Genomic DNA, 12,258 nt, shown 5'->3' with positions numbered 1-12,258 from the left:
ATTCAAGACTCAGAAGTGTATAGATTTATGTTTAAAAATTTGACCTTGTAGTCAGTTACAATTTAATTGTACATTTAAAAATAACTAAAATTGTAGACTTGAATTACTTGTAATACAAAGAATAAATACTAGAGGTAATGGACACATTTCTTCTAATGTGATTATTATATATTAAATGCCTGTATCAAAATATGCCATATATGGCATAAATATATATACATATTATATATCCACAAAAATTAAGAAAAATAAATTTAAATGTGAAAATAAGAACAAAAAATACACTTAAAGAAACAATATTCTTTAACTTATGGACAATATAAAACCACTGGCAATAAAAAGATTACTAGAGATATCAGTCCATTATCTTACCAAATAGTGTATTGTTACCATCTTTTACCCACAGCCTGAGTAAGGTGGAATAGGTTATGTTAAAATTAGTAGCATAACACTTCATTGAATTCACAATGGTATTTAACATGTTAAAAATGTTTAATTGAAAAGATCACATGTAATTTACAATTTAAACAATATACTGCATATTATTCCATAGTACAATAAACATACTAACTTAATTTTAACTACAATTAAAAATGTTTTTCTTTAATAATAATGCAGAAAAATATTACTCTGAACATCTACCTCAGGAATCACTCAATATTACAAGTTACCCACAAAGAGCCTCTCTACTTAAATCTTCATCATGCATCTTACATTTTAATCTTTACCATTCCATAGAAAAGGTAATGCCTATCTCATTAAAAAAAAAAAACTCTCATATCTTTTATGCAGAAACAATTAGTCACATGCCTTCACATGTGAATACACCAGGAATGATGAAAGAGCATGAAGTAATTTAAGAGTTTAACTCCATTATTATTCACTTTTTTTTTTTTTTTGAGGCGGAGTTTCGCTCGTTACCCAGGCTGGAGTGCAATGGCGCAACCTCGGCTCACCGCAACCTTCGCCTCCTGGATTCAAGCAATTATTCTGCCTCAGCCTCCTGAGTAGCTGGGATTACAGGCATGCCCCCAATGCCCAGCTAATTTTTTGTATTTTTAGTAGAGACAGAGTTTCGCCACGTTGACCAGGATGGTCTTGATCTCGACCTCATGATCCACTGGCCTCGGCCTCCCAAGGTGCTGAGTGGCTTGAGCCACCGCACCCGGCCTATTTTTCACTTTTTAAAAATGCTATAATTTTCAAGGAAAGTATACTTTGAATGTAATTATAACTCTCCAAAAACTACTGTACTTCAGTTATATACAAATATTTACACAAACTTTAGTTTGTATTATTTCCTATACTCAGCACTCTGATTTAGTGTAATGTTTAAAGTTTGAGTGCCCTAGCTATTTCTACTGTGAATTTTCCCTGGTATTAAGACTTAATTTTGGATTGACTATCTTGTATATTTACTGTTGCTGCAAAACTATATTTTAGTATGAACTCTTTGGTGTTTTATAGTTTGCAGTTTTTTGAAAAAATATTTTTTCAAATTCATTACACTTGCAGGGTCTTCTTCAATATAAACTAAAGCAAAATAAATACTCTTCTGCACTTTAAAGACATATTTTCTGATATATCTTTTGATAGTAATTACACTTTTAATGATTTTATTTAGTACGAACGCTCTGATTTTAAGATGTGAGCAGATATTAATAGCTTTTTAACTTTGTCTATATTTGTATATTTGTTCTCAAGTATAAATGCTTTCCTGTGCAATAAGTTGTGAGCATTAGTTGGAAGCTTGGCCACATTGTTCACATTGGTAGTTTTCTCCAGAATGAATTATCTTATCTAAAATCAAATGTGACAATCATTTAAAGGCTTTGCCACATTTTTTACATTTGTAGAGTTTCTCTACATCGTGAATTATTTTGCGTGTAGTAAGGGTTGAGTGTTGCTTAAAAGCTTTGCCACATTCTTCACATTTGCCGAGTTTTTCTCCAGTGTGCATCCTCTTATGTTTAGTTAGGGTTGAGAATTGGCTAAACGCTTTGTCACATTCTTTACATTTGTAGGGTTTCTCTCCAGTATGAATTATCTTATGTGTAGTAAGATGTGAGGATTGGCTAAAAGCTTTGCCACATTGTTCACATTTATAGGGTTTCTCTCCAGTGTGCATTCTCTTATGTATAGTTAGGGTTGAGGACTGACTAAATGCTTTGCCACATTCTTCACATTTGTAGGGTTTCTCTCTAGTGTGAATTCTCCTATGTTCAGTAAGGGTTGAGGACCATATAAATGCTTTGCCACATTCTTCACATGTGTAAGGTTTCTCTCCAGTATGAATTATCTTATGTTTAGTAAGATTTGAGGATCGATTAAAAGCTTTGCCACATTCTTCACATTTGTAGAGCTTCTCTCCAGTATGCATCCTCTTATGCTTAGTTAGAGTTGAGAATTGGTTAAATGCTTTGCCACATTCTTCACAGTCGTAGGGTTTCTCTCCAGAATGGATTATCTTATGTGTACTAAGGTGTGAGGATTGGCTAAAAGCTTTGCCACATTCTTCACATCTGTACGGTTTCTCTCCAGTGTGCATCCTCTTATGTTTAATTAGAGTTGTGGACCACCTAAATGCTTTGCCACATTCTTCACATTTGTAGGGTTTCTCTCTAGTATGAATTCTCTTATGTGCAGAAAGAGTTGAGAACCATAAAAATGCTTTGCCACATTCTTCACATTTGTAAGATTTCCCTCTAGTATGAATTCTCTTATGGTTAGTGAGGGATGAGGACCAGATAAATGCTTTGCCACATTCTTCACACTTGTAAGGTTTCTCTCCAGTATGAATTATCTTATGTGTAGTAAGACTTGAGCATCGATGAAAAGCTTTGCCACATTCTTCACATTTGTAGGGTTTTTCTCTCGTATGAATTATCTTCTGTGTAGTAACAGTTGAGGATTGGCTAGAAGCTTTGTCACATTCTTCATGTTTGTAGGGTTTATCTCTAGTATGAATTCTCTTATGTGTAGTAAGATTTGATGATCGATTAAAAGCTTTGCCACATTCTTCACATTTGTAAGGTTTCTCTCCAGTATGAATTATCTTATGTGTAGTAAGGTTAAAGGATTGATTAAAAGCTTTGCCACATTCTTCACATTTGTAGGGTTTCTCTCTAGTGTGCATCCTCTTATGTTTAGTTAGGGTTGAGGACCATAAAAATGCTTTGCCAAATTCTTCACATTTGTATAGTTTCTCTCCAGCATGAATTATTTTATGTGTAGTAAGGGTTGAAAGTTGCTTCACAGCTTTGCCATCTTCACATTTGTAGGGTTTCTTTTTAGTATGAATTTTCTTATGATAAGTAAGAGTTGAGAACCAATTAAAGGCTTTTCTACATTCTTTACATTTGTAAAACTTTTCTGTATTATAAATGCTTTTATGCTGAGTTTTATGTGAAAGCATGCAAAATGATTTGACACATATTTTACACTTGAAAGCTTTCTTTCCTGTATGTCTTACCTTATGTCTGTTTGAATTTAAAAATCTATAAAAGACTTTCAAATGTTTACCACATCGAAATACTTTGCTCTGGGTAGTCGTGAAACACTGGTTAAGTCCATTATAACTTTCTTTGTGCACCTTACACTCATCCATAGTTTTATAGCTTTTTCTTAACTGTAATTTATCATGTCCACATTTTTCATATCTTCTCAGTGTTACATTTTGAAAAGAATCTTCCATGTCTTGCTGTAGCCAAAGATCTTGAGAAAAATGAGGACATACACCTGAAAAAAAAAGTAATAATTACTCCACTTACTAGACTCAAATTAATATAGTTCTAAAATCTTACCTACAAAATTATAGAAACTACATAAACAAGATGGCATTGCAAAATATCATAGTCCCTAATACTTTCATACACATGTAAATGTAACAAAAACCTATAGACCAAAACACATCTGTGGAAAATTCATAAATGAGTTAAGTGTGTGCAGTGTCCCAGATAAACATAATGCAAAAACCCACATAGAAGGAAAAGAGAAGTCTGTTAAATTTACCCAGCACAGCTTTTCCTGCTTCCCACTATAATAGTAGGTCTTTAGAAGTAAATTCCCAAGTCTTGGTTTCTGTTTTAAAAGAAAAGCAAAATACTAGCACATTCACTGTCATTGCTGGGTTTTAGGGGCTTTTCCTGACACTGGTTTCTGTCTCTGATGACATAAAGTGCTGAAAGAAATGGTGGTATATGCTGGAATGAGAGTTTGAGTCTACTGAGACCAAGGAAAAATGTTACAGCAGCAGAGAGACTGCAGTAAAGAAAGACCACAGAAAGAGAGCAGGTGTAGCAAGTGATTACTGACCCCTACAAAGTAATATGAGCAAACTCTCTTAACTAAAAAATAAACACATAATTTTAGACAACACATATCCATAAAACATGTTTGAGAAACTCCCATGATCACCAGCCAAGACAAGTGTTTTCAGACTATGCCAGCACAAAGCTGCCAATAGGTAAAATTAATGCAAATTTCTTTCACCAAATTCTTCAGTAGATATCATTTGAAATATAAAAATTCTGGAATATCAGCCAGGCATGGTGGCTCATTCCTGTAATCCCAGCTACTTGGGAGGCTGAGGCAGAAGAATCATTTGAACCCAGGAAGCAGAGGTTGTGGTTATCCAACCTGGGCAACAAGAGCAAGACTCCATCTCAAAAAAAAAAAAAAAAAAAAAAAAAAAATCTGGAATACCACTCAGTATTCATCAACCAGGATCTAGTCTACCAACTATAAAGATATCTCTTGATGGCATTATAGAAATAAAATAAGTCAGTGACAAAAAGACAGAGATTGTTTCAGATATATGAAGCAGTTACATTCTTAAAAACAAAGAACAGAGTGGTGATTGCAAAGTGACATAAAACAGAAAAAATTGAGACCAGGCATGGTAGCTGATACCTGTAATCCCAGCACTTTCGGAAGCCAAGGCAGGTAGATCACTTAAGGTCAGGAGTTTAAAACTGGCCTGGCCAACATGGTGATATGCCATCTCTACGAAAAATGCAAAAATCAGCCAGGGATGCTGGTAGGAACCTGTAATCCCAGCTACTCAGGAGGCTGAAGCACAAGAATTGCTTGAACCTGGAAGGTGGAGGTTGCAGAGAGCTGAGATTGTGCCACTGTCCTCCAGCCTAAGTGACAGAGCAAGACTCCATCTCGAAAAAGAAAAAAAAAAAAGAAAAAAATGGTAGTTAATATGTATTAAGATTTAGCTTTGCAAGATAAAACCATTTTAGCAATATGTTGCATGACAAAGTGAAAATAATTAAGATGACTAAACTGAATATTTAAAACTATTTTGTGGTAATTTTTTGACAAGTAAAAATAAACAATAATACCTAAAAGACATATAGAGTTATAATAGTTGTAATTATATTCAAATCCAAAACTGTTTCTCCCACACAAAAATCATATAGATTCACAAATAAATAGAATGTTGGAATTATAAGAATTTTATGACTACTCATCTACACAAAATTAGAAGACCATTCACAACAAACCTACACAACAAATATACAAGTTATAAAAAAATAACAAGTATAACATTTTTACAGGCAAACAGAGACTTTTTAACAAAATAAAACATAGAATGTAAAACTTATTGGATACCATCAACTAGATCAACATATTCATTAAGAAAATCTTAGAAGAAAAATATGAGAAAAAAAAATACAGCAGTTACTTGAAGATAAAAAAAGGTGAGAACTTTCCAAATGTTGATGTAATTAAAAATATTCCTAATAAATAATACTTGATTAAAATTTATTTCACTTCAAAAAAAAGACAAAAATAAAAAATTTCCAAAATAAAAGGTGAGGGTGTTCATCACCCACTAGTACAGTTCTAAAAAAAAAAAAAAATGCTACATGGTGGCCAGGCACCGTGGATCATGCCTGTAATCCTAGAGTTTTAGGAGGCCAAGGATGTCAGAACACCTGAGACCAGGAGTTTAAGATCAGATTGAGACTATGCATATAAAAAAATGAAATGCTAAAATGAGTCAATTTTGTTTAAAAATAAAGTAATACTGGACAGTGTCATAAAACCACATATAAAATAAAGCTCTCTATTACATGTGAATATACAAATATAGAAATTTTTACTATCATAATGATAATGCCTAAAACCCTTAAAACTCTTCTATATAATATTTAAAACAGAATAAAAATTTGCATAAATATGTTAATAAGTACACAATATAAATTTTTTTTGTTAGATGAAGTCTCATTCTGTTGCTAGACTAGAGTGCAGTGGTGCAATATCAGCTCACTGCAACTTCTGCCACCCAGGTTCAAGCAATTCTCCTGCTCAGCCTTCTGAGTGGCTGGGATTATAGGTGCCTGCCACCGCACCCAGCTAATTTGTATAGTTTTAGTAGAGACGGGGTTTCACCATCATGATCCACCCACCTGGGCCTCCCAAAGTGCTGGGATTACTGGCATGAGCCACTGCGCCCAGCCCATAAAATAATTTTTAATATTAATAACTAAAAAATAGGCATAATTTTTATATTCAATTGACGTTTTCATGAGATTAAAATACACTGTATTTATTTTAAGATGTTTCATGTAAACTTCATTTTTTAAGATGCTGTGGTTTGGCTGTGTCCCAACCAAAGTCTCATTTAATTCCCACATGGTCTGGGAGGGATGTGGTGGAAGGTAATTGAATCATGGGGGCTGGTCTTTTCTGTGCTGTTCTATTGACAGTGAATACGTCTTATGAAATCCAATGGCTTTATAAGGCAGTTTTCCTGCACAAGCTCTCTCTCTCCTTTGCCACCATGTGAGACATGCCTTTCACCTTCTATCATGATTGTGAGGTCTCCCCAGTCACACAAAATGTAAGTCCAATAAACCTCTTTGTTTTGTAAATTGCCCAGTCTCAGGTATGTCTTTATCAGCAGCATGAAAACAGACTAATACACAAAATAATTATGAAGACACTATTTATAGAAACTATGCAAAACAAAAAAAAATTAACTGAAGCATGTTACTACACAATTAAAATAAAACTTAAGGCAATAAAACAGTAAATAAGAAAAACAAACCACTCAGGAACACATAAAACAATAACAATAAAACTAGTAACCTTATTTTTAAGAAATAATTTATAATATAAATTAATTAAACTACCTAATAAAAAGAAATGTAATCTCAGGACTTTGGGATGTTAAGGTGGATTGATAGCTGGATCTCAGAAGTTTGAGACCAGCCTCAGCAATGTGGCAAAACCCAGTCTCAACCAAAAATACACAAAAATTAGCTGGATGTGATGCTACACACTTGTAACCCAGGTACTGGAGTGGCTGGAATGAGAGAATCTACTGAGATTGGAAGGTTGAGGTTGCAGTGAGACATGTGACACAACACTGCAAACCAGCCTGTTTGATAGAGTGAGACTCTGTATCAAAAACAAAAAGGCTGAGTGCAGTGGCTCACACCTGTAATCCCAGTACTTTGGGAGGCTGAGGCAGGCAGATAGCAAGGTAAGGAGTTCGAGACCAATATGACAAGCATGGTGAAACCCTATCTGTACTAAAAATACAAAAATTAGCCATGCGTGATAGCATGTGCCTGTAATCCCAGCTACTCAGGAGGATGAGGCAGGAGAATCTCTTGACTCAGGAGGCAGAGGCTGCAGTGAGCCAGGATGGGGCCACTGTACTCCATCCTGCGTGACAGAGCACAAGACTATCTCAAAATAATAGCATTTTAAAAATGAATGAACAAGTAAATAATATTATTTTTAAAATAAAATAAAATGCTTTAGAGGCTTAAGAAAAGTGCAAACAGGCCGGGCGCGGTGGCTCAAGCCTGTAATTGCAGCACTTTGGGAGGCCGAGGCGGGTGGATCCCGAGGTCAAGAGATCGAGAGCATCTTGGTCAACATGGTGAAACCCCGTCTCTACTAAAAATACAAAAAATTAGCTGGGCACAGTAGCGCGTGCCTCTAATCCCAGCTACTCAGGAGGCTGAGGCAGGAGAATTGCTTGAACCCAGGAGGCAAAGGTTGCAGTGAGCCGAGACTGCGCCATTGCACTCCAGCCTGGGTAACAAGAGCGAAACTCCATCACAAAAAAAAAAAAAAAAAAGTGCAAACAATATGCTGCCTACAAGGAACTCATTTTAGCATTGAGTCAAAGAGGCTAAAAACCAGTGTAATAAAAAAAAAACTTTATTTTATGAAAATAGTAACTACAATTGGGTATTCAACGTAATATGCTTTAAGTGAAATGCTAATGTGAGACACTGATATTATACACTAGTAAAATGGGTTGATTTCAAACAAATCTATAATTATTATATTTATCTATCTACCTGTATGTATCTGTATATATAACTGCAGGGCTCCAAAATATATAAAGTAAAACTGACAAAAGTAAAGCAAGTAACACATAGCAACATAATTATAAACATCCAGACCTCATTTTTAATAATAGAAAATTCCAATTAAAAATAAGAAAACAGGCGGGGCGCGGTGATTCAAGCCTGTAATCCCAGCATTTTGGAAGGCTGAGGCAGGTGGATCACGAGGTCAAGAGATCAAGACCCTCCTGGCCAACATGGTGAAACTCCATCTATAAATAAATAAATAAATAAATAAATAAAAATAAAAAAACAAAAGCTAGAAAACATTATAGATTATATATATATATATATTTTTTTTAATTGCATTTTAGGTTTTGGGGTACATGTGCAGAGCATGCAATACAGTTGCATAGGTACACACATGGCAGTGTGTTTTATTTGCTTTCTCCCCTTCACCCACATTTGGCATTTCTCCCCAGGCTATCTCTCCCCACCTCCCCCTCCCACTGGCCTTCCCCTTTTCCCCCCAATAGACCCCAATGTTTAGTACTCCCCTCCCTGTGTCCATGTGTTCTCATTTTTCATCACCCGCCTATGAGTGAGAATATGCGCTGTTTCATTTTCTGTTCTTGTGTCAGTTTGCTGAGAATGATGTTCTCCAGATTCATCCATTTCCCTACAAATGACACGAACTCATCATTTCGGATTGCTGCATAATATTCCATGGTGTATATGTGCAATATTTTCCCAATGCAGTCTATCATCAATGGGCATTTGGGTTGATTCCAGGTCTTTGCTATTGTAAACAGTGCTGCAATGAACATTCCTGTGCATGTGTCCTTATAGTAGAACGATTTATACTCCTTTGGATATATACCCAGTAATGGGATTGCTGGGTCAAATGGAATTTCTATTTCTAAGGCCTTGAGGAATCGCCACACTGTCTTCCACAATGGTTGGACTTAATTTACACTCCCACCAACAGTGTAAAAGTGTTCCTTTTTCTCCACATCCTCTCCAGCATCTGTTGTCTCCAGATTTTTTAATGATTGCCATTCTAACTGGTGTGAGATGGTATCTCAGTGTGGTTTTGATTTGCATCTCTCTGATGACCAGTGACGACGAGCATTTTTTCATATAATTGTTGGCCTCATATATGTCTTCTTTCGTAAAATGTCTGTTCATATCCTTTGCCCAATTTTGAATAGGCTTGTTTATTTTTTTCCTGTAAATCTGTGTTCTTTGTAAATTCTGGATATCAGCCCTTTGTCAGATGGGTAAACTGCAAAAATTTTTCCCCATTCTGTTGGTTGCCGATTCACTCTAGTGACTGATTCTTTTGCCGTGCAGAAGCTGTGGAGTTCCATTAGGTCCCATTTGTCTATTTTGGCTTTTGTTGCCAATGCTTTTGGTGTTTTGTTCATGAAGTCCTTGCCTACTCCTATGTCCTGGATGATTTTGCCTAGATTTCCTTCTAGGGTTTTGATGGTGCCAGGTCTTATGTTTAAGTCTTTAATCCATCTGGAGGTAATTTTGGTGTAAGGTGTCAGGAAGGGGTCCAGTTTCTGCTTTCTGCACATGGCTAGCCAGTTTTCCCAGCACCATTTGTTAAACAGGGAATCCTTTCCCCATTGCTTGTTTTTGTCAGGTGTATCAAAGATTCTATGGTTGTAGCTATGTTGTGTTGCTGCTGATGCCTCTGTTCTGTTCCATTGGTCTATATCTCTGTTTTGGTACCAGTACCATGCTGTTTTGATTACTGTAGCCTTGTAGTATAGTTTGAAATCCGGTAGTGTGATGCCCCCCGCTGTGTTCTTTTTTGCTCAGAATGGACTTGGCTATGCGGGCTCTCTTTTGGTTCCATATGAAGTTCATGGTGGTTTTTTCCAGTTCTGTGAAGATAGTCAATGGTAGTTTGATGGGTATAGCATTGATTCTGTAAATTACTTTGGGCAGTATAGCCATTTTCACGATATTAATTCTTCCTAACCATGAACATGGAATGTTTCTCCATCTGTTTGTGTCTTCTCTTATTTTGTTGAGCAGTGGTTTGTAGTTTTCCCTGAAGAGGTCCCTTACATTCCTTGTGAGTTGTATTCCACGGTATTTTATTCTTCTTGAAGCAATTATGAATGGCAGTTCATCCTTGACTTGGCTCTCTTTAAGTCTGTTACTGGTGTAGAGAAAGGCTTGTGATTTTTGCACATTGATTTTATATCCTGAGACTTTGCTGAAGTTGCTTATCAGTTTCAGGAGTTTTTGGGCTGAGGTGATGGGGTCTTCTAGGTATACTATCATGTCGTCTGCAAATAGAGACAATTTGGCTTCCACCTTTCCTATTTGAATACCCTTTATTTCTTTTTCTTGCCTGATTGCTCTGGCTATAACTTCCAGTACTATATTGAATAGGATTGGTGAAAGAGGGCATCCTTGTCTAGTGCCAGATTTCAAAGGGAATGCTTCCAGTTTTTGCCCATTCAGTATGATATTGGCTGTTGGTTTGTCATAATTAGCTTTTATTACTTTGAGATACATTCCATCAATACCGAGTTTATTGAGGGTTTTTAGCATAAAGGGCTGTTGAATTTTGTCAAATGCCTTCTCTGCGTCAATTGAGATAATCATGTGGTTTTTGTTTTTAGTTCTGTTTATGTGGTTAATTACGTTGATAGACTTGCGTATGTTAAACCAGCCTTGCATCCCCGGGATGAATCCTACTTGATCATGATGAATAAGTTTTTTGATTTGCTGTTGCAATCGGCTTGCCAATATTTTATTGAAGATTTTTGCATCTATGTTCATCATGGATATTGGCCTGAAGTTTTCTTGTTGGGTCTCTGCCGGGTTTTGGTATCAGGATGATATTGGTCTCATAAAATGATTTGGGAAAAATTCCATCTTTTTCGATTATTTGGAATAGTTTCAGAAGAAATGGTACCAGCTCCTCTTTGTGTGTCTGGTAGATTTCGGCTGTGAACCCGTCTGGACCTGGGCTTTTTTTGTGTGGTAGGCTCTTAATTGCTGCCTCGACTTCTGCCCTTGTTATTGGTCTATTCATAGTTTCAGCTTCCTCCTGGTTTAGGCTTGGGAGGACACAGGAGTCCAGGTATTTATCCATTTCTTCCAGGTTTACTAGTTTATGTGCATAGAGTTGTTTGTAATATTCTCTGATGATGGTTTGAATTTCTGTGGAATCTGTGGTGATTTCCCCTTTATCATTTTTTATTGCATCTATTTGGTTGTTCTCTCTTTTCTTTTAAATCAATCTGGCTAGTGGTCTGTCTATTTTGTTGATCTTTTCAAAAAACCAGCTCTTGGATTTATTGATTTCTTGGAGGGTTTTTCGTGTCTCAATCTCCTTCAGTTCAACTCTGATCTTAGTTATTTCTTATCTTCTGCTGAGTTTTGAGTTTTTTTGATCTTGCTCCTCTAGCTCTTTCAATTTTGACGTTAGGGTGTCAATTTTGGATCTCTCCATTCTTTTCATATGGGCACTTGTTGCTATATACTTTCCTCCAGAGACTGCTTTAAATGTGTCCCAGAGATTCTGGTATGTTGTGTCTTCGTTCTCATTGGTTTCGAAGAACTTCTTTATTTCTGCTTTCATTTCATTGTTTATCCAGTGAACATTCAAGAGCCAGTTGTTCAGTTTCCATGAAGCTGTGCAGCTCTGGGTTGGTTTCTAAATTCTGAGTTCTAACTTGATTGCACTATGGTCTGAGAGGCTGTTTGTTATGATTTCAGTTGTTTTGCATTTGCTGAGAAGTGCTTTACTTCCAATTATGTGGTCAATTTTAGAGTAGGTGTGATGTGGTGCTGAGAGAAATGTATATTCTGTGGATTTGGGGTGGAGAGTTCTGTAAATGTCTATCAGGTTTGCTTGCTCCAGGTCTGAGTTCAAGCCCTGGATATCCTTGTTGATTTTCCGTCTGGT

The 12,258-nt window shown here is 36.1% G+C and overlaps 1 protein-coding gene across 2 annotated transcripts in view; it reads right to left on the bottom strand.

The window, feature by feature from the left end:
* Positions 1–473: 473 nt before the first annotated feature.
* LOC108589621 (uncharacterized) overlaps positions 474–12,258 on the bottom strand; it is an 88,531-nt gene continuing 76,746 nt past the window's right edge. For both annotated transcript variants that reach the window (XM_035285644.3, XM_035285646.3), the window contains one exon: positions 474–3,738. In XM_035285644.3, the coding sequence (XP_035141535.3) occupies positions 1,820–3,738 (1,919 nt within the window). In that variant the 3' untranslated portion in view covers positions 474–1,819. The remainder of the gene's footprint in view (positions 3,739–12,258) is intronic.

This window comes from Callithrix jacchus, chromosome 22, assembly GCF_049354715.1.
Source record: "Callithrix jacchus isolate 240 chromosome 22, calJac240_pri, whole genome shotgun sequence".
Classification (NCBI taxonomy): Eukaryota; Metazoa; Chordata; class Mammalia; order Primates; family Cebidae; genus Callithrix; species Callithrix jacchus.
Note: the sequence above shows the minus strand (reverse complement) of the source record. Positions and strands in the feature narration are given on the sequence as shown.